The sequence below is a fragment of the Serinus canaria genome, chromosome 2 (genome assembly GCF_022539315.1).
Source record: "Serinus canaria isolate serCan28SL12 chromosome 2, serCan2020, whole genome shotgun sequence".
NCBI lineage: Eukaryota > Metazoa > Chordata > Aves > Passeriformes > Fringillidae > Serinus > Serinus canaria.
This window is the reverse complement of record NC_066315.1, coordinates 150,407,094-150,433,200: the sequence shown is the minus strand read 5'-3', so window position 1 is coordinate 150,433,200 and position 26,107 is coordinate 150,407,094. Positions and strand designations below refer to the sequence as shown.

The 26,107-nt window shown below is 46.5% G+C and overlaps 1 protein-coding gene across 1 annotated transcript in view; it reads left to right on the top strand.

The window, feature by feature from the left end:
- ZC3H3 (zinc finger CCCH-type containing 3) overlaps window positions 1-26,107 on the top strand; it is a 126,931-nt gene that overhangs the window by 45,516 nt on the left and 55,308 nt on the right. The window contains 1 exon segment of the mRNA XM_050970597.1: window positions 4,335-4,485. Coding sequence (XP_050826554.1) covers window positions 4,335-4,485 — 151 coding nt within the window.

Here is a 26,107-nt window from a genome sequence, read left to right as displayed (position 1 = left end):
TTTTGGTCTCTGCCTTGCTTTTTTCCTTGGGGTGGTTCTGCCGCATCCCTTTAATCTCTGAGGTTTTCCCCAGCACTGGGGACAATCCTGGCAGTGTATCCAAGGTTCAGCTTCTGCTCCCCAATTTGCATTCGTCCCGGCTCCCGTCTTGCTTCCAAGTGCTGGAAGATCAATGTACCTGTCACTCACTGCTTCCCGTCTCGCCTCCAATCGGGATTAATGGCACAGCTCAGCACTGAGCCCCAGGAGGTTTGGGTGTATTCCAGGAGGTTTGGGTGGAGAAACACAGGAGGGATTGTGGTGGCAAAGGATTGGCAGTGGGCGACCTCGTGGTGCCCAGGTCATGACATAATTTAGTTTTTTCCCCATTCCTGTGCCCATACAGGAAGCTTTTCTATCCCATATCCTGTTGGTAAAGCAGCAGTAATCTCTTGGATTTGGGAATCTGCCCTCCTGAAATTCCCACTGCTTATTTAACTTCCTTTTTCCCATCAGTGTCTGAACACGATTTACTCCACCATTATTGTGGTTTCCCAATACATCCTGAGCAACATCATCTTCCTCTTGCCTCATGGATTTAGAAACACAGAATCATGGAATAATCTTTAAGGTTGGAAAAAGCTCTGAGATCATCAAGTTCAAATGTTAACTCGGCACTTTCAAGGCCACCACTAAACTCTGTCCCCAAGTGCCACATCGACACAGCTTTTTGGGACATGTTTCACTAGACCAGGTTGTTCCAAGCCCCATCCAATCCATGGATGGGGCAAGCGCAACTTCTCTGGGCAGCCTGTACCAGGGCCTCCCCACCCTCACATGGAAGAATTCCTTCCCAATATTCCATCTAACCATGCCCTCTGGCAGTGGGAAGCCATTCCCCCTTGTCCTGTCACTCCAGGACCATGTCCAAAGTAATTTCCCATCTTTCTTTTAATCCTCCTTTAAAAGAAGGTTTCTCCAGACTCTTCTTAAGGTGAAATATTCCAGGAGTGAACTCTTTTTATTCCCTCCCTGCTTCAACTTCCCCAGGGGGCCAATTCCTGGTACTTCTCTCAGGAAAATAAGAACTAAGAACCCTTGCATCCAACCCCTTTCCTAAGGGATGCGTGTGCTGGTGGCTCCTGGATCCTATTTGCTTGAAGCACCCTTGTAAGAGATTTTGGCAACAAATCTCTCATCTCAAGATCAGCATTGGACATGAGGAAACAGCTTTAAGTTGTACCAGGGGAAGTTTTGTTTGGATATTAGGAAAAATGTCTTCACTGAAGGGATGCTTGGACCGCTCAGGGAAGTGGTGGAATCATCATTCCTTGAGGGATTTAAAAGCCCGTGTGGATGTGGCACTTGGGGACATGGTTTAGCGGTGAACTTGGCAACACTGGGTTGATGACCTTAGAGGTCTTTTCCAACCTTAACAATTCTACATTTAGAGTTTACACCAGGATTTTTTTTTTTTTCCCTGGGAACAGGAGGCGCGAGCGGCGCCCGCGGGATTCGCGGCTCTGCAGAAAGCCCCGAGCTCAGCAGCGCGCGGCCCTGGCTGATAAATGATGCTCATATCCCATTCGAATATGATGCAAGCAGTTTTTTTGTAGTTTGTCTTCCATGGCGGTAGTAAAGTTTTTAATTAGGAAAGCTAATGAGATCGATTAGTCATTAGAAGTGACCTCTGGATCGCGGCGAGGAGTGGGGATGTGTGCGCCGGGCTGATAACGGGGGACGCTGGGGTATTGTTTGTAATAAAAGCGTGAAGTGTTTGATTTGAGTGAAATGTGCCACGGGGAATACATCACGCGGAGAGGAAAAAATTACAACCCTGGGAGCCTGTAATGAAGGGAATTAAACCAACATCCTGTCTAAATAACATGATTATCTACACAAAACCCCTCAGCTAGCAAGTAATAATAGAAAACGGAGCTCTTCGGAGAGGCTCTTTGAGGAGGTGGTTAATGCTGGAGTCGCGCATCAGGCACTTTCCAAGGAGCAGCTTCGGAATGAATACACCATCCAATTACCTCTGGGAATAGAGTTTACCAGGTGCCAGCCTGTTTTGGGGAAGGAGGAGGAAGAGGGGGATGCCTGCAATAATTTGGGATCTCTCTTTCTTGTCAGGCAGGAGTTTGATGCAGTTCTGGGTTGATTGGTGGCAGCTCAAGCTTGTGTGGGGGCAAAAAGATGTTAATTATGTATTCAGCAAATTCCTGGCTTAGTTATTCTGTGAGGTTGGAGTGGGGGAGGGAAAGGGGCAACTTGTGCTGTTGCTGGCTGGGGAGGATGTAGGATTGGTGCTCTCATCCCTTCCCTGGTGGGGTGGAAGTGCTTTGGGTTTGTGGTTGGTGCTGTATCCGTGGGAGCTTGGGTGTGTCCACATGTTCTGGGCGACAAAAGTGACAGCAGGCAGATTTAGGTGGGATGCTAGGGGGAAATTCTTCCCCTGCAAGTATGGTGAGGCCCTGGCAGAGGTTATCCGGAGAAGCTGTGGCTGCTCCATCCCTGGATGTGTCCAAGGCCAGATTGCACAGGGTTTGGAGCAGTCTGGGATAGTGGAAGATGTCCCTGCCCATGGCAGGGGGTTGAACTGGAGGATCTTTAAGGTCCCTTCCAACCGAAACCATTCCATGAGTCCATGATTTCAGGTCAGTCCCACCGTCACCATATCTGGAATTTCATCATGTGTGTGGTGCTGGTCCCTGCAGGGGTTAGCACCTCTGTTCTTTTGTTCCCATTTTCCTGTCCTAAATACAGTTCCCTGAAGGAAAAAGCTCCAAGTTTGCTGGTACTTGGGAGCAATTTTAATTGCAATTAGAGCTTCAACTTTGCAAAGGCTTTAAAAGCCCACGCAGAGGTTTGGTCACTGCACTGAAGAATTTGATCTGCTACAAAAAAAATCCCGAGGTAGGGAAAGAGCAGTGAAATCCCATTTGCTTTCCATGTTCTTTCCTCTCTTCCCTTCTTGCCTCACCTCTAAAGTGACCTCTGAAGAACCTCACCTCTAAAGTGGCTGCAATTCCTCTAGTCATTGAATCATCAGATGGTTTCTACTGGAGGAGAACTTGGAAGATCCTTTAGTTCCATGATTTATCCCGTGGGTTCAAATTGCGGAACGTTGCGAGCGTCATCTTTACCACAAAAAATTCCAGTGATTTTTCTGCCATGGCAGAGCCTGGTTTTTGCCTTTTTCCATCACCAGGGGTTATAACTTTTTTTCTGAATTTCTGAATGGAAATTTGTGCTGCCTGATCCCTCCCAAAGCCAACACAAGTCATCAGCCTGTTGGGAATGCTCAAGAAGGAAAATATTCCCTGTATGAAACTGTAAAGCTGTGAATTGGTGTTGCCACTGTAGCAGGGCAATGGGGGAGCTGTTCCCTCCTTTTTAGGGAATGATGTCAGCTCTAAAATGTATTTCCTTATTTTTCCTAGTTTACCTGGCAATCCACCTTATTCTCCCTCCTCTCACAGAGATAAACATAAGGATGGGTCGAACATTTTCAGTGGAAGTAATGCTCCCACTTTTCCCCTCCCAACCTCTCCGTAATTTTAATGAGAGGATCTCCAAGAAAAACAGCCGGCCCTTTAAATCAGTTATAAAACCCAAAGACGGAGGCTCAGCATGGAGTGTCAGCTTTAATTATCTGGGCAGTTACAACTGTATGTTATAAAAGTCGGGCAATTAGGTGCATTCCTGAAAGCTTGGGGGGAAAAAAAACAAACCAACAAACGGCTCATGGAGGAAAACCACAGTCAAACAGAGAACTGTTAATTGCATGAAACATTCTGTGGAATAACCCAGGATGTAGATCATCCTGCAACATAGAGAATCCAGGAATGGGTAGGGTTGGAAGGGAGCTTAAAGTTCATCCAGTTCCCTCTCCATGGAAGGGACTTTCCATTATCCCAGGTTGCTCCAAGCCTTGTCCAGCCTGGACTTCAACACTTCTGGGGATTAAAAGTATCATGAAAATGCCAAGGGTTAAAGGCATACATTTATTTCCAGTGTGGATGTTGGGATCAAGATGTTGTTGGTGAATCAGTGATTCCCGTGGGAGTGTTTTCTGACAGGCTGGTAAAGCCAGTCCCAAGCACATCAAGACCTTTCTGTTGCCATCAGCTGTACTGGTCCCATTCCTGAAACTTCACCCCTTTTTTCAGGTGCTAAAATGTTGGATATGGGACTTAAGTTGGATGTGGGACCAATGGCCATTGAACTTGATGGTCTTAAAGATCTTTTCCAACCTTAAAAATTCCATGATTCTGTGAGAATGTCAGTGAGATCCCTCCTGTGCCCATCCACACCTGAATTTCAGGCCTGTTTTTCCATGTTTTTTCTCCTAGGATCCAACTTCCATTTTGTAAGGAGCCCCCCAGCCAACAAGGTGATAAAGACGCGCTACAGGATCGTGAAGAAGAATGTGGTGCCTCCAGCCTTATCATCCTTCACCAGCCCCATTCCCACCTGGAAAACCAGGCGCCCCGTTACATCCAGGTAATTCTGCCATCCCTGGAATGCAGCTGGTTGGGATGTAGGAGCCATGGGAACTCCCACGTTGGCTCCGTGTTTTTCTGTCGCATCTTCACTGTTTAATTTCTCTCTTTGTTTGGTCTACTCTGAGTTTATTGACTTAAAGTGTAAAATCATATTAGGAATTGTGTTATCCTGAGCTGGTGCCAACAGCTTATGCCTTTGGCTTCCTTTGTATTCCCTCTTGGAATTAATTGTTTCCATGGAGCAGTTAAATAAGCTGAAAAGAGGATGAATAAACGTGTGGATGTTGGTGATGAAGGGGAGCATGTTGAATGCTCCAAACTTCCACTAGCATGTAGGTGCCCTCCCAAACTCTTTTATTTCCAATTATCTGGATGGGTGAAACATCCAGAAATATTTTGTCACTTCCTAGAGAAGGCACTGAAGGTGCCATAACCTTGAGTCGGAATATTCCTGAATCCATAGAGGTGGGGATGGTTCTAGGGAATGTCTCAGAGGCCAAGACAAGACCTGGAGCTTGTGTAAAGCAGAAGGGTTCTTAAAATAATTGATTCTTTAGAACAAGGTGCCATTAGAAGCAATAGGTTTGGTGAAAATACAGATTTTGGCTATTTTTAGGCCAGGAATAGCTTGTCCTCCCACTGAAATGTTAGTAGTCATGGGCAGTATTTTGGGCAAAGACAGTCTGCTTTGCTCTTCTCCGTCTTTGTTCTGCCTGCTCCAGATGGATTCCTCCAAAAGTCATTCCCCAGCAATGCCCTGAGGATTGGTGGCTTTTTTGGTAGAGCTGTGGAGGTACAAAAATCATGGTGATTGTTTTTAAAGCTTGACTTTGCCTGGTATTTCCCTTTAAAAGTGAAGTTTGGCATTCCCAAATCAGTATCAGAAGCGAGGGTTGGTTTTGGAAGAGTTCAGGGTGATGAAGCAAACTATGGGATGAAGAGCGAGGTTGGTAAAAAAGGTTGGGTCACTTATTTTGTCTGTTTACCAAGCCCTTGGTTGAGAAACTTCTTATCTGTTGTACTTTACTGGTCTCAAAGTACTTTTTCCAGTATGGAAACTGGGATCCTTTTGGGCTCATGGTCAGCCTTACCTGCACCACCTCCTCCTTTGTCTTCACGTTCTGCTTTTGCCTGTGATATTTTCCCACCTGGGAAAACCCCTGAGATCCACAGGTTTTATTCTGGGTTGCCACCTCCATTTACACATCCTTGGGACCAAATTCCTGCATTTCCCTTTCCAGAAAGAAGCCGTGTAATTTTTTGCCTCCTCCATCATCCTGCAATTTCATGGAATCAGAAGATGTTTGGATGGGAAGGGACCTTTAAGATCCTTGAGTTCCAACCCCCTTCCATGGGCAAGGACACTTTCCACTATCCCAAGTTGCTCCAACCTGGCCTTGGACACTTCTAGGGATGAGGCAGCCACAGTTTCTCTGGGAAACCTGTGCCAGGGCCTTACCACCCTGGAACTGTCTAGGGCCAGGTTGGATGGGGCTTGGAGCAGCCTGGGATAGTGGAAAGTGTCCTACCCATGACAGGAGGTTGGAACAAGAGGTCTTGAAGATCTCTCTGAACTCAGATGATTCTGTGAGTTTGAGCCTTAATTAATAGAAAATAACTCATCCTCCAGCTGTTGGGCTCAGCTTCTTCCCTCACACCTCGTTACTCCAGATCTGGATGGTTGATGGATGGAGGATCCATGCTGAGAATCAAGGCAGGGATAAGCTTCGGGCATGGGATTCAGAGCAGGAATGTCTGGGATCTGTGTGGTGGCTCTTGCTCAACCCAGTGGTGATTTTCCAAGGAACGACCTCGTTCTGCCACGATTGGCTGAGAGCTCCCACTTGTAGGATCATTTTCTCTGTATTAATCTCCGACTTCATTAAATTGGTGTAGTTTAGATCTTACAGCTGCTTCAGACAAATCTTGATAAAATGCCATCAGCAAATTAAAACAATTATGTTTTAAAGAAGCCATAAATCTCCATCTCCCAATTACCTTCATTGGGGGTGATCAATCATCAGGCCTGTCTGGGGGAAGCACATGGCAAATGCTTCTCCTGGAGTTTTTACAGGATTTTTTGCTTCATCGTTCCCGTCTTGGCTCTGTCACAAGCAAGACACCAGGATCTGCTTTTTTCCTGATCTTCTTTGCTCTTCCCAAAACAAGGAGAAGCTCTGACAACTGTGGGGCACCCTTTTAGTCACCTCAGTTCTATTTTTCATACTGAGTAGTCAATTATTTTTAATATTTCTGGTTTTCATTGTAATAATTACAATGTTTTTACATTAATTTGATATTTTTAATATCTTCTTCCCATTAAGCCAGCAGTGGGATGTCAACTGCCATCCAATGCTACTCCCAAGCTGGTTCCCAGCTGGCACCAAGGAGAAATTTCTTCCATGAACTCCAGGTTTTTGGGTATCTGGAAGTAATGTGCCAGAGTTTTATTTTGCTGGGACATCCAGGATGTCACCCTATTTACCAATAAATCCTCAAACCACCAGACTAAGATGAAGAGGGATGTAGCTTTGAGAAATGAGTGACAGGAAGAGTTGCTGGAAATACCTGATGTCGATCCCTCGGGAATGAATTCCATCCTCTCCTTCTTGCTGGGTTGCATAAAACTGGGCCCTGCTGCTGACTTTTCTTCGAGGCGATAGGTGGGAGTATATTTTAAATTAATTTTACTCCATTTTTTGTAATATTTTTGTTTTAAATAGATTTATAAGCAACTTGGGGCCTATTTCTCCAAATTTATGAAGATAATTTTCACTCTCTTGATAAGGTGAAATTTACACCTGCTATTTCCATATTAATTCACATTGCTAAGTGGATCTAATTTTCTTCCGTTCTTCTATCTGGTGAGTGTGGCCTTTCCTAATGCAATTTCCCCCTCACTAAATCACTGTGATCGGGAGTCATGATCGAGTTAAATTAACTTAAATTAATTTACTTAATAAGAGCTCCAGATCATTGTGAATGAGGTTAAGATTTATTGATTCTCCTTTTCACTCCTCCCCCTTATCTCCCGCGGCTTTGCTGGGAGCACAGCTCACAAGGGCTGTGATTTGCTGGCTTTAAATTTTGGTTGCTCCTGGTGACATTGAGGTTGATCATCTCTTAAAAATCCTGGTGGGAGATGTCCTCTCTCCTCACAGCCTCCCTCTGCTGGGAAAAGGATGAGGGATTTGCTATGGAGGAGCTGAGATGGATGAAGTGTTGTGCTGAGATTTGAGAGTGATGCTTCTACTTCCAGCCTCTTTCCATGGTCCACGTGGATGTGGCTACCAAAAAAATGGAATGTCCACATCTTATAGACCTTGCACAGAGGCAGCAGAAGAATTCTGGGGTTAATGATCAGGGGAATGGAGCACCTTTCCTACAAGGAAAGGCTGAGAGGATTGGGATTGGATTGGGATTGTTCAGCCTGGAGAAGAGAGGGTGACCTCAGTGCAGCCTTCCAGTGCCTGAAGGGGCTGACAGAAAAGATGGAGAGGAAAGTTTTGCAAGGAGTGACAGGATTAGGGGGAATGGCTTCCCACTGAAAATAAGTGGTGTTAGACGGGATATCAGGAGGAAGTTCTTCCCTGTGAGGGTGGTGATGCTCTTGCACATGTTTCCCAGGGAAGCTGGATTCCCAGGGAAGTGGTACCAAAGCTTTCAGAGCTCAAGGAGCATTTGGACAACACTCTCAGGCACAGGGTGGGATTTTTTCCTGCATTTGTGCAGGACCAGGAGTAGAACTAGATGATCCTTGTGTGTCCCTTCCAACATAATAGAATCCCTTCTAGGATTCTATAACTCCTTCAGAAGACTCCAGTCCTCCCTCTGGAGAGCCAGAGCCATTTTTAAGACATTTTTGGGAACAGAGGGCCCTTTGAGTTGAGCTTATAGACCCTCAGTGGAGGAATGAAACACTGACCCACTTTGAGGAGTTTTCTTCTCAAATCCTGCTGCAAGTGTGGAAAACAAAAGTCACCTGTCTGCAAATGATGAGTTGTGTCTGGCACTGCTGGGGAAACTCTGATATTTCTTCCTGAAAACTTTGCGGCGCCTCTTGAGGGAGAATCCTACCCCTCCAGCACTATAAATAAGTAAAGAACAAGATAATCCAACATTTGTCAGAGAAATGCCAGCTCAGGAGAAAGGAACTCGTCAGTGGAGGATTCGCTCGTGTAGTTTAGTTTTATTTTTTCCTTTTATTTTCTTCTCTTTTGTTCAGTTCCGTGGCCTGGAGCACATTGAACAGATTAAGACGGAAACAGTTGTCACCATCCCTGGGGGTGTTCAGGAAATGACTGGATGTGACACTCAGCACTCTGGTCAGGGTGACAAGGTGGTGATTGGTCAAAGTTTGGACCTGGTGGTCTTTTCCAGCCTAAATGATTCTGTGATTACAAGGATTTCTGCCCCAGGTTTCAAAGATCTGAAGCCTTTAGAGATTGAAGGTGAAAGATAAAGTGGGTGATGCAGGTTTTGAAATGGGGCTCAGCCACATTGGTGGGTGCAAGGGCCACTTCCCTGGGAAAGGGGAGATAAAGCTGAGCATCCAAGAGGAGGAGGAACCACCAACCCTTCCAGTCATGCTCTGCAGGAGGTTGGGATATTGTGTTCCAGGTCACTTGAACACACCAGCCTCCTTGTGCCATTCTTTCCTGTCCTTCACAGTGGGTGGTTTTGGGTTTCCAATTTCCTTTTGCTCCCTTAACAACATCTTTTAGACACCAATTGCCTGACCCAACTCATGATCCAGTTCAGGGAATCATGGAATGGTTTGGCTTAGAAGGGACCTTGGAAGAGCATCTGGTCCAACCTCCCTCCTGTGGACAGGGATGCCTTCCACTAGACCAGGTTTTTCCAATCCCTATCCAGCCTGGCCTTGAACACTTCCATGGGATGGGACGATCCTACATTTCATGCAGCCCCTGTTATCCGTTCCCAGGGAAGCCTTCCCGATTTTCCTTTCCATTTTTCTAGTATTCCTTGAGTGCTGTTGCAAGTTTCCCTGTGGAAGTGATTTCATTTCCTTGAGACAGCAGGATCATGTGGGGAAGGGCACTTGGCTTTCCTGCTGTGGTAGATTATTTTTCATGTTATTCCATAGTGGGTGGAACTGCAGGTGCCAGTCCTGGTGTGTTTTTAGTGTGTAATAAACTCTTTCTCCCTAAATCCATGGGAATCTGATGAGAATGGGAATCTTGGTTACGGAATAGAGTCCTCTGTTTCCCATCGGATACATTCCAGTTCCTGTGACCAGTTCCTGATTCCCACAGAATGGTGTGGTTGACCCACCATGGATAAAATGAACACTAAAACTTCAATAAATCCCCTCTCTTCTGGGGAGGAGAACGTGTCCTTGGGAATTCCAGGGAAGCTTTCTCATCCTTTCCATCTTCCACTTGTTGTGTTGGAGACTGGGGCAATCAGGGTCCGCACTGAGTCGTCTGCCATAATCCCACTGATGGACAGTAAGGGGTTAAACCAGAATAATTCCATCACTTCTGAGTTTTTTGGTTGCACTCTGAGGGTCCCTAAGAGTCCATTCAGGAAACGGGATGGGGTCACCCAACATCTGTGACTCCTCTGGGAGCCGTTGGGAAGTGCTTGGGATACGTTGGTTGCTCGTTGTGCAACCCAGTGTTGGATTGGGGCGGTGGTGAGACCTTGGCAAAAGCTGCCCAGGAAAAGTTGTAACTACCCCATCCCTGGAAGTATTCCAGTTCAGGTTGGACAGGGCTTGGAGCAACCTGGGACAGTGGAAGTTATCCCTGTCCATGGAACTTGATGGTTTTTAATGTCCATTCTAACCCAAACTGTTCGGGAATCTTTGTTCACGATCCTGGAAGGTCAGCGTTTGGAGCTGAGAACAGAGAGCAGAGTGTGGGGCTGTAATTCACAGTGGATGGAGCAAATCCACATTTTCTGGGGTGTCATCTCAAAAGTTGCAGAGAAAACAGGGAAAACTGTTAACGTCGGCTTCCACGGCGGAAAATTGCCAAGCGCTCCGACGGGAGAGGCTTTAATCGACGTTCCCATATATTGTGAGCAGACAGGGATGGGCATTTTAAAGATCTCAGCAAATGCTGTCTTTTCTCTTTGATCCATTTATTTTTTCCACCAGTCTGTACCTTCTAGGGTCCAAGAGGTGGGATCCCAACCTCCCACAGACCAGTTTGGAGCACAAACTGGACAGATGTTCTGAGCCAGATGCTGCTTTAAGTAGTGCAAGTGGTTCAGTCTCCCAGTTTTGGGGGGTTTAAAAAGCACAGCTTTTTATGTTGTTTATTTAATTGGGATGATGCTCCAGTGGGATTTTACCTCTGGGTGCCGATTGCTCTGGGGTATTCCCGAACGGAGGCGAGGGAATCGTGAGCAGAGGGCAGAGGTTGGGACACCGGGAGTTAATTTCCTTTTATCAAGATGATAAAATCCCCCCTCCGCCTTCCCGGCTTTTGCCGCGTTAATCTGCGAACGGAGTCGGAATGTGACGAATGGCCTTAAAGTTCCTGTCAATTTTTTTCTTCCCAAATTCATTTGACATGAAAGTGAGAAGTAAACAGAAAGCCTGTGGTTAAGCAGATAACTTGGAAAGCCTTTTCCATCACATTTAAAAACGGCCGTGTCATGGATTCTGCGAATTGGCGGCTCCTATTTTGTTTGATTTTATTTTGTCTGTGTGGTAAATTTTCTTTTAATAATCCCGACGTGGTTTGACGAGGTTTTAGGCCTCGGATTTTTTTTGAAGGGATGTTAAACCATTCTCCAAAATGACATCTCATTAAAGTGAAATTCATCTGCTGGGATTGGAGCCGTTACAGGCAGGAGGGAACAGTAACTCCCACTTGGAAATCCATATTTTTTGTTTCTATAGGAAATACTTTTAATCCCTTTAATGAGGCTGGGATGAGATGCACAACCCGAATTGTTTCGGAGCAGCCCTGACATCTGGCCCAGCATAATCCAGTTTCTGTTCTGGACTGGTTTAGAGGCTTTAAAAAACAATGGCACCTCTTTGGGGCAAAGCTGGGGATTAATCCTCCCTGTTACTGGTGCTCCCCTCCTTCCTGAGAGACAGACACTGAGGAAAAGTCACTCCTCCATCTTCCTTTGCTTTTTATTTCTTATATCTTATTTCTGTTTCTTCTTCCCCATTTTTCTTTTCTCTTTTTCCTCTTGTTGTTTTCTTTTTCTTCTTCCTTTTCCCCTTTTCCTTTCCTTGTTTTCCTTTTTAATTTGTTTGCTTTTGCTATCTTTTTTCTTTTCCCTTTTTCTAGATTTCCCCCTTTTACTTGTCGTCTTTTTTTCTTTTTCCTTTTTTTTGTCTTCTTCCTTTTTCACCTTCTTGCCTTTTTTTTCCTTTCCCCCCCTTTTCTCCTTTTTCCTTTTTTCCCTTTTCCCTTTTTTCTTTACTCCTTTTATCTCCTACCCTCCTTTCCCTTTTCAAAACATTTCTTCTTTGCTTTATTTCTTTTTTCTTTTCCCTATTTTCTCTTTCCTTTTTTCTTTTTCCAATTCCATCCTTTTTTTACCTTTTTTCCTATTCGTCTTTTTTCCTTTTCCTCTTTCTTCCTTTTTTTCCTTTTTCATTATTCTTTTGCCTTCTCCCTGTTTTTTTACTTCCATTTTTTTCCCTTTTAACTTTTCCCTTTTCCTTTTTTCTCATCCCATTTTATCTCCTTTTTTCCTTTTCTTTTTTCCTATTTCTTATTGTTTTTCTTTTTCCTTTTTTTTCCTTCTTCTTTTTCCTCTTTCTTTTTTCTTTTTTTCCTCTCCCCCCTTTTTCCTTTTCCCCTTTCCTCCTTTTTTCCTTTCTCCTTCTCCATTTTCCCTTTTTCTCATTTTTCCCTTTTTTCTTTTCCTTTATCCTCTAATTTCCTTCCCCTCCTTTAAATATTTTTTTCATATTTTCCCTAATTTCTTTTTTTTTCTCCTTTTTCTTTTTTCCTTTTTTCTCTGCTTTTCATTCTTTTTCCTCTTTTTCCCTTGTCCTTCTCCCAAACATCTCTCCCAGCTGGTTGCTTTCCCACCCAGCAAACTCAGCAGCAAATCCAACTTGTGTTGTGCATCTTCCAGCAGGATTCAGGGACTCCACCACTCCTACTCCCTGCCCTGACCACCCCTGTCCTCCCAGTCTCCCAGTCCTGACCAGTTCCTGGGGAATCTTATACTGGGAGGTTGGATTTTTCCTGCTTTGCCATGAATTCCAGGCTGCCAGTGCTGGGGGGAAGCGCTCCCATTCCCTCCTCCTGGGTCAGCCGCAGTAATCGAGCTCCACTTCGGAGGAAGTAATGAAACCAAAATAAAAGCGGGACTCAGGGGTTAATGACCAGCTCTAAATGCTCATGAACATCCTTAGGAATAATGGGATTTTCCTTTTTTAATTTTGGTTAATGGAGTCGTCGCGTTTCGAATGGATTCCATTAAAAAGAAAACTGCCACATCCGATCCCGGGGACAGTGAGGGGTTATTTACTCGGCAGGGTGTTGTGTGGATCTTGGATCAGCTCTTCCCTGGAGCCTGGAGCTCCTGTTGGGGAGCCCAGCGTTCCATAAACCGGATCTTTTCTTCCTGAGAAATCTTGCAGCTTCATCCCGTGCCGGAGTTGTGCTGGATTTGATGATCTGGAAAGGCTTTTCCAACTCAATCAATTGAGATCCCCCAGCATGGCACCGATTTCCTGACACATGAGGTGTTGGATTTGCTGCACCCTTTGGCATGAAATCACAAAATCCCAGGATCTTTTAGATTGGAAAAGACCTCCAAGATCATAAAGTCCAACCTGAGACTGATCTCCACCTTGTCACCCAGACCAGAGCACTTAGTGCCACATCCAGCTATTCCTTGGACACCTCCAGGCGTGGTGATTCCACCACGTCCGTGGCAGCCCATTCCAGTTTACTTTCTTTTTGTGAAAAAATTCCTTTTAAGATTCCCAAGTTGGATGGAAATTATCTGGAAGTCATCCAGTCTATAGCTTGGATAACATAATTGGAGTGTCTTTCTTCTGCCTCATTTCCCCCATCCCAAACCAAATTTGATGGTGCAAAATCACCGCTGGATAGCGCGGTGCCACCGTTCCCAACTGGAATCGGCAGCATCCTCAGTGGGATTTTCACCTGGGCCAGGACAGAGTTTTAAAATTGGTCTCCTGAGTGAGACATCTTCAGTTGTCGGGCTTCACAGATCAGTGTTGGAGGTTCAAACTCAACCCCTGGTACATACAACCATTCCCGAGGATGTTTAGCAGCTCCTGGTGGACTTTGGATTGTCAAGGCCATGCGGGAACAAAGCAAGGGATGTGATTTTGTTGGAATGTGTTTGATTTGCAGTGTGAATTTTGGATCCTCAGCACCAGGTTGGCTCTCTAAATCTACTCTGAAGGGTCCCCTCTGCTTTTGGGATTCTGTGGGTCAGGGAAAAGGAGGTTCTGGAACCCTGATGGAGTTAGCAACCAAAGGATCCTATGGAAAAAGATTAACTGAGATGATAAGTGAGATTAAAAAAGGAGACTCTGCATTCCAAGAAATGCTTGTTTGGAGAGGTGCAGGGGACTTGTGAGTGGTTTGAGGTGAGGAACCGTGCCCCAGGTCTGTCAGGGTGCTCCACAAGGATTCCCAGCCCCCAAACCAAATGGAAAGATCCCACAGGGACTGAAACCAGGCTGGAGGTCATCACCTCTATCCTGCCTAGCTGCTCCCACCATTCCATCCCATGGAATTTTGGGTTAATATGTTTTCCTTAGTGTTTCTAGTTGGCTGAGAGCACCTGCAGAGGTGGCTTGAGGAGGATTTGCTCAGGAGCAGTTTTCATTAGCCAGGATTTCTTTTCCTCTGCTTTTGTGGGGCCTTTCTGTGTTTTCTGAGTCCAGCAGCTGTCAGAGAAAAGCGGAACAGCCTTAGCAAGGAGCTTTAGAGGGATTAAAAGTTGGGAGTTTGCAGCTGTGGATCAGCAGTTTAGGGTCAGGGATGGATCATCTGGTGCAGGAGCTCAGGTGGGAGAGGTGAAAATGTTGGCTCAGATAACTCAAGAGGTCTTCTCCAATGTTGGGTGCCATCCCCAGGTGCTGGGACACCAGATTGGAGGTGGTGCTGCCCATCCTTTGGTGGAAAAAGTAAAAAATTCTCAGAGTGCTCTGGATCCAGGCTGGGAGATCTGGGTGTGTCCAGCCTGGGGAAGAGAAAGCTCCAGGGAGACTTTAGAACCCCCTCCAGTGCCTAAAGGGGCTCCAAGAGAGCTGGAGAGGGACTTTGGATAAGGGATGGAGTGACAGGACACAGGGAATGGCTTCCCACTGTCAGAGGGCAGGGACAGATGGGATATTGGGAAGGAATTCTTCTCTGTGAGGATAGTGAGGGGCTGGGATGGAATTCCCAGAGAAGCTGTGGCTGCTCCATCCCTGCAAGTGTCCAAGGCCAGGTTGAATGGGGTTTGGATCAACCTGGGACAGTGGAAGATGTCCCTGCCCATGGCAAGGGGTGGAACTGGATGGTCTTGAAGGTCCCTTCCCACCCGAACCACGCCACAATTCCATAAAAAATGTTAATTATGGCTTTAATGCTATTTTTTTGTGAATTAGTGCTCGGGGTCTGGGATGGGCTCTGGGCAGTTGGGGCAGATGCCCCAGGAAGGAAGCAGAGGATTGATCCTTCCTTTTCCAGTCCTGGGATTCATCTTGTTCAAAGTCCCTCAGGAACTGAGCGTGGTTCTGTTGGGATTCAGAGCCAGTCTCTAAAATCCTTTAACCCTCCTGGTGCTGCTCCCTTTGTCCCATTTATTCCTACCCAGGTACTCCAGGATGAAATCTCTCATGGGTCCACGAAGTTCCAAGTTCAGCTCTTCCTTTTCTCCATCCAAATTCCCCAAACACCAGCTGTAATTTTAAATAAGATAAATGTTGTGGGATATTATTCACCTTTTCTAACCCAGGCTCCAACAGCAATGGAGTAGCTTGGCCAGATGAAATGTCCCTGTGGATAAAGTTTTCCAAATTGGCCACATGCTGTATTTAAAACTAATTTTGAAGTGGTTTGAACCCTTTGCAAGTGTTTTTTTTTTAAAGCTAATTATGCCTGCTAACAGCATCCCATTCAGAATATATTTTCCAGTGCTGGATATTTACACACTCCCTGTTTTTTCACCTGACAGTGACAGCTGTGGGAGTGAGGAATGTATTTAATTCCTAAATATCTACTCTAATAAGAGATTAGTAATGGCAAAGATGCTTTTTTTCCACCCTTTTCCCAGATGGTTTTCCCTACAAAGGGCCATAACTTCTCCAAGCTTTCAGCAGATCGAACCCAGAAGTTTTCCTGTGCCAGTTCCAGTGTGAAAGTTGGGATTTAAAAGAAAAAGCACCCAAAAAAGGAGGAAGAGGGATGCAGAGCATGGCTGAATGGCAGCTCCACAAGGCACGAATTCCCTGAATTACTTCTTATCCTGATAAAATCGGGATAAATTCCTTTAAACTTTTCCATGAGCTGCTGCCCTGAGCCGAGTCCAACTGGTGCCAGCATCTGGGCTGAGCTCCGGGCTGTGCCCGGGCAGGTCTCAGAGCTCAGGAATGAGCAATCCAGTTTTGGGGGGCAAAAAAGGTCACTTGGCAAGTGCTGGAGCATCGTTCTCCACTGATTAATTCTGTCCAGGCTAAGTAAACATTTAGGCTTCTTTCAGGCCGAAGGATGGATCCATCTGTTTCATCCTGGTGGGAGAAATCAGGGAATATCCTGAGCTGGAAGGACTGTCAAATCCAACTCCTGACCCTGCACAGGAACTTCCAAAAAAAAAAAAAAAGCTGGAGAAAACTCCTGGATTTGCAACTGCAGAGGGATCCTAAATAAGATCTCTGAGAGCTTCACTGGCCAGCAGGATCTGCTTTCCAGGATCTGGAAGGGGCTTTATGCAGTGGAAGGAAGGAAAGGAAGGAAGGAATTTGTACATCCCTCCCATGGGTCAAATGTCACCCTTGGGCTGAGTTAATGAAATTTCTAGTTGAGTTTAAGTGTCTGTTGTACTAAACATGGAGAAAAAAATCCTAAATAATTATTTATTCGTATCCAAAACCTGCATAATGTTTGGAAGGTTCCCTGCCCATGGCAGGGGGTTGGAATGAGATGATCTTTAAGGTCCCTTCTAACTCAAATTATTCTGGGATCATGTAATCAGCTTGCTCAGTCCCTGGGTGTTTATTTCCTTCTGCCGCCTTGGAAATAATTGGAATTATCTCCTTAATACCGACTAATATCCCTCCTACCAGGTCTGGTCTCTCCCCAGCAGAGCACTGAGATTTTCTCTTTCTACACCCAAATTTTCTGTCTGACGGAGCTTCCTTTGGGATGAAGCTGTAGTGTTCCCTCCCAAACCTTGGTTTTATTCCATTAGGGAACGTGTGGATGATGCAGGACCATCCAGCCTCTCCTTGGCTCTTCCAGGCTGGATCCTGGCACCTCTGTGTGGATTTCAGCATGAGGCCGGATCTGCCACCGCCCTTGGCACCGGCAAATCCGACCATCTGCATCCTGCAGCTTCCCTGCTCCCGGTCCATCCATCCATCCATCCCCAGGTGCCAGTCGGGCTCGGCAGCATCTGCAGCTCCTGCTGCCCTCCGGGCTGGCCTGGAAGGAGGATTTGCAGGAGGATACGGGGAGGTCTGAGAGGTCACAGCTGTTAAAGCTGGGAAAGTGGGAAAAAAAGAGCAGAGGGATTCCCGAAGTTGGCACGGATCCCGTGGCCACCTGTCCGTGAGCAGGAATGGTTTTCTGAGCTGAAATAACGTTTTGATTGCAGATAATTTCCTTTCGTTCCCCGCCCCCCAAATTAGTGGAGATTTAATAATTGCTTCTGGAATTGTTGGTAGTGAATCCAGGTCTGTGTTCCTGCCATCCTCTGGTGAGGAAAGGAGGATGTAAACATAGGCAATGAGGGGTGAATCTCCAGGGAAACCCCAAAGCTATTCCAGTTCAGGGCATTTTATCTGGGAAAAGGTTTTATGGATCAATAAGGAGGAGCAGGCAGTGTTGAAGGTGATCTCTCTGCTGTTTTTGAATCCTTTTTAAATGCAGGGATAAAAGGGGGCAAAGGGGAAGTGTTATTTGTGTTTTGTGTCATGGGAAGGAACTTCCTGGGAGTTGTAGGAGACGGAGGGAATGTTTTTCTGTTCCCTCCCTCTAACAAATTCCTGGTCTCTTCTGCATCTAAAATAATGCTGTTTCAACTCAAATCAGGGTGTGGAATCATGGAATCATTGAGGCTGGGTAAGCCCTCATTGAGTTGAACCATTCCTTCAGCACTGCCAACATCATCACTCAACCATGTTCCCAAGTGCCACATCCACACAGCTTTTAAATCCTTCCAGGAATGGCGATTCCACCCCTGCTGGGGGCAGCTGTGGCAGGGCTCGATAACTCTTTTCATGAAAAAATTCATCCTGGTGTCCATCCTGAACCTCTCCTGGCACAGCTTTGAGGCCGTTTCCACTTGTCCTGTCCCTTGTTTCCTGAGAACAGATCCTGAACCCCACCTGGATCCACCATCCTGTCAGGGAGTTGTGGAGAGCCAGAAGGTCCCCCCTGAGCCTTCTTTTCTCCAGGCTGAGCCCTTTTCCCAGCTCCCTCAGCACTTCCTGGTGCTCCAGACCCTTCCCCAGCTCCATTCCCATCTCTGGACATGCTCCAGCTCCTCAATGTCTGTTTTTCTGAGTTCTCAGATTTTTAAGAATAAAAAGCTGATAAATAAGGAGGAAGAAAAAAGGTCTTCCTTGTACAACATGTGAACATGTGGAATTAGAATTGTGGAATCATGGAATGATTTGGGTTGGAAGGAACCTTTAAGACCATCCAGTTTCACCCCCTGCCAAGGGCAGGGACACCTTCTACTATCCCATGTTGCTCCAAGCCCTGTCCAACCTGGCCTTGGACATTTCCAGGGATGGGGAAGTCCACACCCTCGCTCGCCAATCTGTTTCAGTCCACCAGGACTGACTGGATGTGCTGCCCCTAATCCTGTGTCATCCATGGGTTTGTGAATTAGGCAGGATGAATCTTTCCCTGGACCTGTTTTTTAGTCCCAGGGTGGGCAGCTCCTCATGGATCTGCCTCGTTACCACCTGTGCACAGGTGACACCAACCATCTTGCAAACACGAGGGAGGGCAGGGGTTGCATTGGCCGCATCCAGAGCTGTGGCAAAATCCTCTGGGGACTGGGATCCATCTGAGAAGGCATCTTGGCAAATCCTCTCTGTGAAATCCAGTAGAAAGCATTTTGTGGAGTATCCAAGAATGCTCTGCTTGCCCAGCTTTGGGAGCCTTTTTGCCTGCGTTGGTGAAACTCTCGCCTCCTATTTTTCCCTTCTTTTTTTTCCCGTCGGCGCTGCTGAAGTGAGGCTTCCTCGGGCATGTTTTTTACAATTTGGATTTGATGAGAACAGTCGGTTACAACTCCCCGAGTGCCGTAAAAGTTGATGCGATGGTCGCTCCGCGCCTGTGCTCATTTTTATAATTTTTTATTTTATGAAACAGGACAGGGAGCTTAGTGACTTATTACTATTCATTTCGTTTCAATGCAGTAAATATTGATTCAGTTGGGGCTTTTCAATTTAAACCACTTGCCGATTATATAAAATATTACCAGCCTCTGGAATTATGCTTACGGATCCCTTCGGCTGCTCATTAGCGAAGGAGTGCAATTTTTAGATCCCTTTGCTTTCATCATCCAAATAAATGGGCCGAGCTCCCTCTTCCCAGGGAAGGTGCTGTAGACTCAGCTCGCAGGGGCTTGACAGCCTCGATGGAGCTCTTAATTTGGAGCCGCTTTCAAAGGATCTTGTACGTGCGGATTTTTTTTCATTTTGAGACATTGAGGTCTCTTCCTCTGATTTTTCAGAGACGGAATGACAGCTGGGATAAATGGAGCTGGTTCATCCTGCTCAAAGCAGCTTCTCCTGCCCGTGGTTCGTTGGATGTTGCTTGAGCTCCAAGGATCTGTTTACATGAGTCGAGAGAAGCAGGAACAGAGGTCTGGGAAGAGGGAGATGGGTGAAATTCCAATGGTGGAAGGGTCTTGTTAGCGGTGGTCACTTGGGGTCATCTGTGATGGACATTCCCATGGCAAAACTTCCCACAAAACCAAGCTTGGACAATTACAGAGTGTGGCTTCAGCATTGTGAGGAGGAGTTGGAGCCCATCTGTGTAGGGATGGGGTTAAATAAGCTTTGGGAAAATGCTGTTGGTGCCACCAGAGCTCATGGTGGTTGGACTGTGGGCTTGGGATGTTGCCCATCCATAGAAGAGCCCATTTCAGGAGTTTTTCCTTCCCACTGTTGGGCCTTTCCATCCCCACTGTCTCCTGTTGAGCCCTTTGGAGTGTGAGCTCCTTGTCATGCTCCTCCTGGCATCTCCTCACTAGAAGGACAGGAGGTCAGGATCATGAAAATCAGGACAAGTTCCTTCTCTATCCCATTTATCCTGAGGACACAGAGGGCGGGACACAGGCAGATCCAGGATATTCTGATGGGATTAGAAAGAAATAAAACAAATCATACCTAAGGCAGCATCCCCACACTTGAGAATTGTCACTTTTGGGGGTTAATTATTGGGGAAGGAGCCACCTTCAAGTGGTTTTGGTTGCCATCAAGATGAAAAGAGAGAAGAGTTAGGATTGAGTTAGGACCTCAACTTTTTGACCACTTTTAAACCCAACCAAGAACATGCAATGTTCAGGAGGAGACTGAGAAATTGTCTGGTTTAGCAAGAGCTGCGTTAATTGGATCAATGTTAAAATGTGATTTAAAGCACATTGTCAGTGGAGCAGGGGATTTGACCAAGGACCTGGTTCCAAGGGTGAGTTATGGTGCTGGATCTTGGGGCCAAGATGTTCCTCACGTTATTCTTTGTGCAGCACTTAACCTGTGTTAGAGTTCCCCAAAAATAACTAATGATGTGACCAGAAAGAACCTGGATGAGGCTTCAAACTGGAAAAGGAAGAGCTAAAAACTCCACTGCTGTGGAGCCAACTTACCTAATTAAACACTGGTTTAAATACCGCTTTTAGGCCAGGTTTAAGGGTGGTAGTAAACCAACTTGGCAATAATCAATAGTTTTTTCTCTGACTGTATAATTTAAACTCATCAGCCCCCTTTCTCCCTCAGTGGTTCAGAGCTAATCTCACCAATTGGTTGCAGTAGGATGTCGTGGTGAAGGTGACCTGAAATCCCTTTGTGAGAGTGGGTTTTTGTCAGCTAAATTCAAGGAATTTATCCTTTTTAATGCAAAACCTTCATGTAATGTATTCATCAGGTTGCTGGCTCACCTATTGCCGGAGATGAATGTGTATTATTTTAATGCTAAGATTAATAAGGACTTTGTGAAGTCCTGCTTGAAGTATTCCCTGATGGTATTTGAGGACTTAATTTGAGTGCAAAGCTGGGATAATTGTGTGGCAATGAAACTCATGGAAAGCACTGGGAGTTTTGGAGCAGGGCAGAGCTTCCATGGGAAACTGGCACAAATTGGGTAAAGGCTTCCCATATCCCCTTGGACTCCCTCTGTGCACTTCAACCACTTTGGGATTTTTAATTGCTTTGAAAAATCATGGAATGATCAGATGATCTGGGTTGGAAAGGACTTTTTAAGATCATCTCGTTCCAAGCCCCTTCCATGTACAGGGATTGCCTTCCACTATCCCAGATTGCTTCCAGCCCCTGTCCAACCTGGCCTTGAACACTTCCAGGGATGGGGCAACCAGAGCTTCTCTGGGCCACCTATGCCAGGGCATCACCACCCTCACAGCAAAGAATTTATTCTCAATATCCCATCTAACCCTGCCCTCTGGCAGTATGAAGCCATTCCCTGTGTCCTGGCACTCCATCCCTATCCCTGTTCAGTTCTCCTGGAGCCCCTTCAGGCACTGGAAGGGGCTCTGAGGTCTCCCTGGATCCTTCCCTTCTCCAGGCTGGACATTCCCAGCTCTCCCAGCCTGCGTCTAGAGCAGAGGGGCTCCTTGGAACATTTCTGCCCTTGGAACATTTCTGCAGCCTTCTCTGGAGTCTCTCCAGCAGCTCCACGTCCTTCTGATGTTGGGCTCCAGAGCTGGAGGCAGCTCTGCAGGTGGGACCTCACCTGAGTGGGGCAGAATTCCTCCCTCGCCTGCTTTCCAAACTGTGGGATGAGCCCAGGACGTGAGGGAATTTCCAGGTTCCAGCACACACAGACAAATATTGGGGTTTGTAGTATCATCCCATTCCCATCACTGCATTCTGATGGTGTTGTCTCGTCTGCCAGGGAACCACTTTGGGATTCCAAAGGTAGAGCTGAAAGCTGGAGATTTTCCTTCATTGCCAAGCCAGGTGGTTGCTCCCATTGTGCCACCTGGGAGAATTTCTTCCCAATATCCCCTCTAACCCTGGCAGTGGGAAGCCATTCCCTGTGTCCTGTCACTCCATCCCTTGTCCCAAGTCCCTCTCCAGCTCTCTTGGAGCCCCTTTAGGCACTGGAAGGGCTCTGAGGTCTTCCTGTAACCTTCCCTTCTTCAGGGACGAGTTCCTTTTATTGCAATGGAGACGCAGAGTCATTTGTCCTCGTTGATTGAGTATTTATGATTGGAGCTCTGGATGCTGTTTCCCTCAGATTGGATTTCTGCAGCTGGCAGGAAATGCTCCTGTCCTCCCCAAAGGTCCCTTTTCACCTGTCAGGACACGCTGCAGCCTTTTACCTGTTTATTCTTGTCCTTTGATTTAATCCCTGGCCGTTGGGGTGGCTGTAACACCGTGATCTTCAGAATTTTCATTCTGCCCTGTATGTATAGGTTGGATTTCTCCTACTCTTTTTATTTATTATTATTATTTTAAATCCTGCTCAATATTCAAGGACCATAAAAACGTTCCCCACTTATCATGAGCTGTTATCTCAACGACTCCTCACCATTATTAATAATCACTCTCAGTGTCGTGTATTGCTCTTCCTTACGGCTCCCGAGGCAAATCACGGATGCAGGGAAGGATTTCTAATGGTTGAGTCACAGGCTGAGGAGGAGCAGAGCTCTTTTGCCTCTTTCTGAAAGCAGGACAACAGGTTTGGAGGAATTTCCGTGGTTCCTGGTGGCCACCTGCCGAAGGGGAACCTCCTGAACGTGGTCATGCTGTGTCCTCCTGCAGATGGTGACATCCATGGAGATGCTCCATGGGCGTTTTGGTGCCTTCCTGGTGCAGGGATGTGCAAACGTGAGCTGGTATCCAGATGTGTCTGAGGTGATGGAGCCTAGCCAGTCCCACCAAGATACTGGGGAACCCCAGAACCTCTCAAGCTTTGGTTTGAGGTCTTCCCCCTTGAGGTATTTGAAAACCATAGAAGGGTTTGGGTGGGAAGGGACTTTAAAGATCATAGAGTTCCACTCCCTGCCATGGGCAGGGACACCTCCCACTATCCCAGGTCGCTCCAAGTCCTGTCCAACCTGGCCTTGGACACTTGCAGGGATGGGGCAGCCACAGCTTCCTTGGGAATCCCATTTCAGGGCTTCCCCACTCTCCCTGGGAACAATTCCTTCCCAATATTCCATCTAATCCTTCACTCTGCCAGTTTAAAGCCGTCATTTAGACCTGGTGGTTGGCAACTGGTTCTGGAGGGTCCTGCTTGAGCAGGGCAGGGCGTTGGGCCAGACTTCCAGGGATTCCTTCCACCCTCAAATATTCCGTGATCTCTCCTGAAAACCTCTGGGCATTGCTGTTGATCATGGCACATCCTGTCTTGGGGTACTGGGACATCCAGAGGAATTTGAAATTTGTCCAGAGAAGCTTTCCCATCCCTGGAAGCGTCCAGGGTCAGGTTGGATGAGGCTGAGATGGTCTAGTGGAAGGGGGAATCCCATGGCAGAGGGATTTGAATGAGATGATTTTTAATGTCTCTTCCAACCCAAACCATTCCAGGATTTTATGATTTCACATCAAAAATTAACTCTGGGCATGTGGTTGGACTCTCCTAGAAACCTGGAGACAACTTGATCTTGCGTGAACTCTGGGATTCCTGGAGTTAGTGGTGGATCAAAGAGCTCCCATTCCCACTTTTAGTCTGCCAGATAGATATTTCCAAACCCACTCTTGAATTCCCAGTCCAAACCAGGCAGCTCCTCCTTCTGCATGTTTTTCCTTGCTGGATTATGGCCCCAAAAGCAATGACCCCCCCAAAGCTTGGCTGATGAGCACCATCCCACTGGGAAAGGAGACTTCCTTCTTTTCTTCTCCAAGTCAGTGGTGGATTTTATTTTTTCCCGTTGATTTGGGGGTTGTTTTTGTTTTCTGTTTTCCCAGCTCGGCACGGTTCAGCGCTTCGGCCTTGCGAACTTGAACGCTCGGATTAATTTGTGGTTAGATCTCTGTTAAGATTGCATCCACTTCCCCAGTCAGCACTTAATTGGCAGTCGCTTGATTTAACAGCGTGGGAGCCGGCTCCGGAAAAATGGCTCGGATAAATCACTGCCTGACGCCAGAAAATAGATATAATCTCAACATTAACTACATTAATAGTAGCAGGAGCCGAATTAAGAAAGCCATAAAGTAGAGGCAGGAGAGTATAAATTACGGCCATCTCGCTGTCTTCTTCTCCAGGCTCTGCTTTCCGTCCTCTCCCTGCTGGTGGGATGGGATCGGTGCCGGTCTTGGGCCCAGTTGGGTTGCAGTCGGCTCTGTTGGGGACAGGGAGAAGAGCAATTCCCACAATTCACACCATTCCCAGCTCATGGCCCATCTTTGGGACAGCGCCAGAGTGGTTCTAATCAGTTTTAGTGGCTTATTTGGTTACAGGGATCTAGAATGTTGAAGTCATGGATTTGATTTCTTCCCTCCGGAGTCCTGACCTGGGATATAGGGTCTTTTATGGTCCTCTTGTCACAAGGATTTCTGGGATGATTATTTGGGGTTGGATAAGGGGAGAAAAGAAATTTCCTAATGATGTGGATGGAAATCTGTGCAGGTCATGTGGTGAGGTGGCCAACTCCCAGCTCCTGGAGAACCCTCAGCAGATTCCCCACTTGAGGGTGTCCATGCTGTTCTTCCCAGGGAAAGCTTTGCCTTTATTTCCTATCTGTGAAAACCAGGGAAATCAACACCGGATAAATGCTGTGAGGGAGTGTTTTTCCCAATGCTCTGGGTCATGGTGAACTTCACAACTTCTCCTGCTCTTCAGGAGTCCCAGGAAAAGTGTTCCTCCAGTTTTTGTGTGCCACGGGATGCCAAAAACCTTCCCAGCTCTTCCAGCTGTTGCTTTATCCATTTGTGCTGGTGTTGACTGTTCATAAATTCAGAAGCACATCTGGTTGGTTGTTCCTTTTTTCCCTTCAGTCGGGTGTTAGATCCAACTTTGGTTCAGAAGGTGACAGTTTAGGATTTTCTGTGGACATATTGAAGTGGAGATGCTCCACATGGAGATTTTCGGAGTCCTGGCATGGAGGTGGAGGGTGAGCAGCTGTATGAGGACCAAACCCTCAGTGGGAACTGAGGTGCTGGTGGTACCTGCCTGCTGGTGAGAGGGGTTCCAGAGCAGGTAATGATGCCCTAGAGCATCATAAAAATCCTTTTCCATCCACTTTCCCATGGAAGAATGGGAAGAGGGGAATGATGTTGCCAAGGAAGTCGCCTTGGAAGTTGCATCCCATCATCTGGAGGGTTGGGTCAGTACTACAAGCTGGAGGCGAGTTTTGGATTTGTTTAGGAAGGTTTCCCCATTTTTTTGGTTGGCCTGGAGATTTTTGTGAGGTTTTTGGGAGTTTGGGGATTGCTCTGGGTCTGGTGTCAGCAGAGGGAGACAGCTCTGTATGAGTCTGGTGTGGGAAAGGCTAATTTGAATTTAATGAGAGAGCAAGAATTAATTTGTTTGGTCTTTGGACACATGTTGAACACAATATGCCAAATTTTGATGGAGCCATCAAAATCCTATGAAACCCAACCCTCACCCACATTTTCCCCAATAATCCCTCATTGAAAGCATCTCTGGGCTGTTTGGAGGTTCAAATGCTGCCATGGCTTTTAATTTATTTATTATTTTAATTATTATTTCATTTATTGACAAATTTATTTTCTTTACTGTTAAATTATCTTACTTATTTATATTTATTTTAGAAATGTAGCTTGTTGTCTATCTCAAGGAAGCATATTATAAAATCATGGAATAGTTTGGGTTGGCAGGGAGTATCATCCCATTTCAAACCCCAGCCATGGGCAGGGACACTTTCCACTGTCCCAGGTTGCTCCAAGCCCCATCCAACCCACCACTGAACACTTCCAGGGATGGGGCAGCCACAGCATCTCTGGGAATCCTGTGCCAGGGTCTCACCATCCTCACAGGAAAGGGTTTCTTCCCAGTATCCCATATAACCCTGACCTCTGGAAGTGGGAAGTGATTTCCTATGTCCTGGCATTCCATCCATTGTCCTAAGTCCCTCTCCAGCTCTCCTGGAGCCCCAGCTCTGAGGTGTTCCTGGAACCTTCCCTTCTCCAGGCTGGACATTCCCAGCTCTCTCAGCCTGGCTCCAGAGCAGAGGGGCTCCAGCCCTTGGAGCATCTCCCTGGCCTCCTCTGGATTTGCTCCAGCAGCTCCACATTGTCCTGATGTTAGCCCCAGAGCTGGATGCAGAAT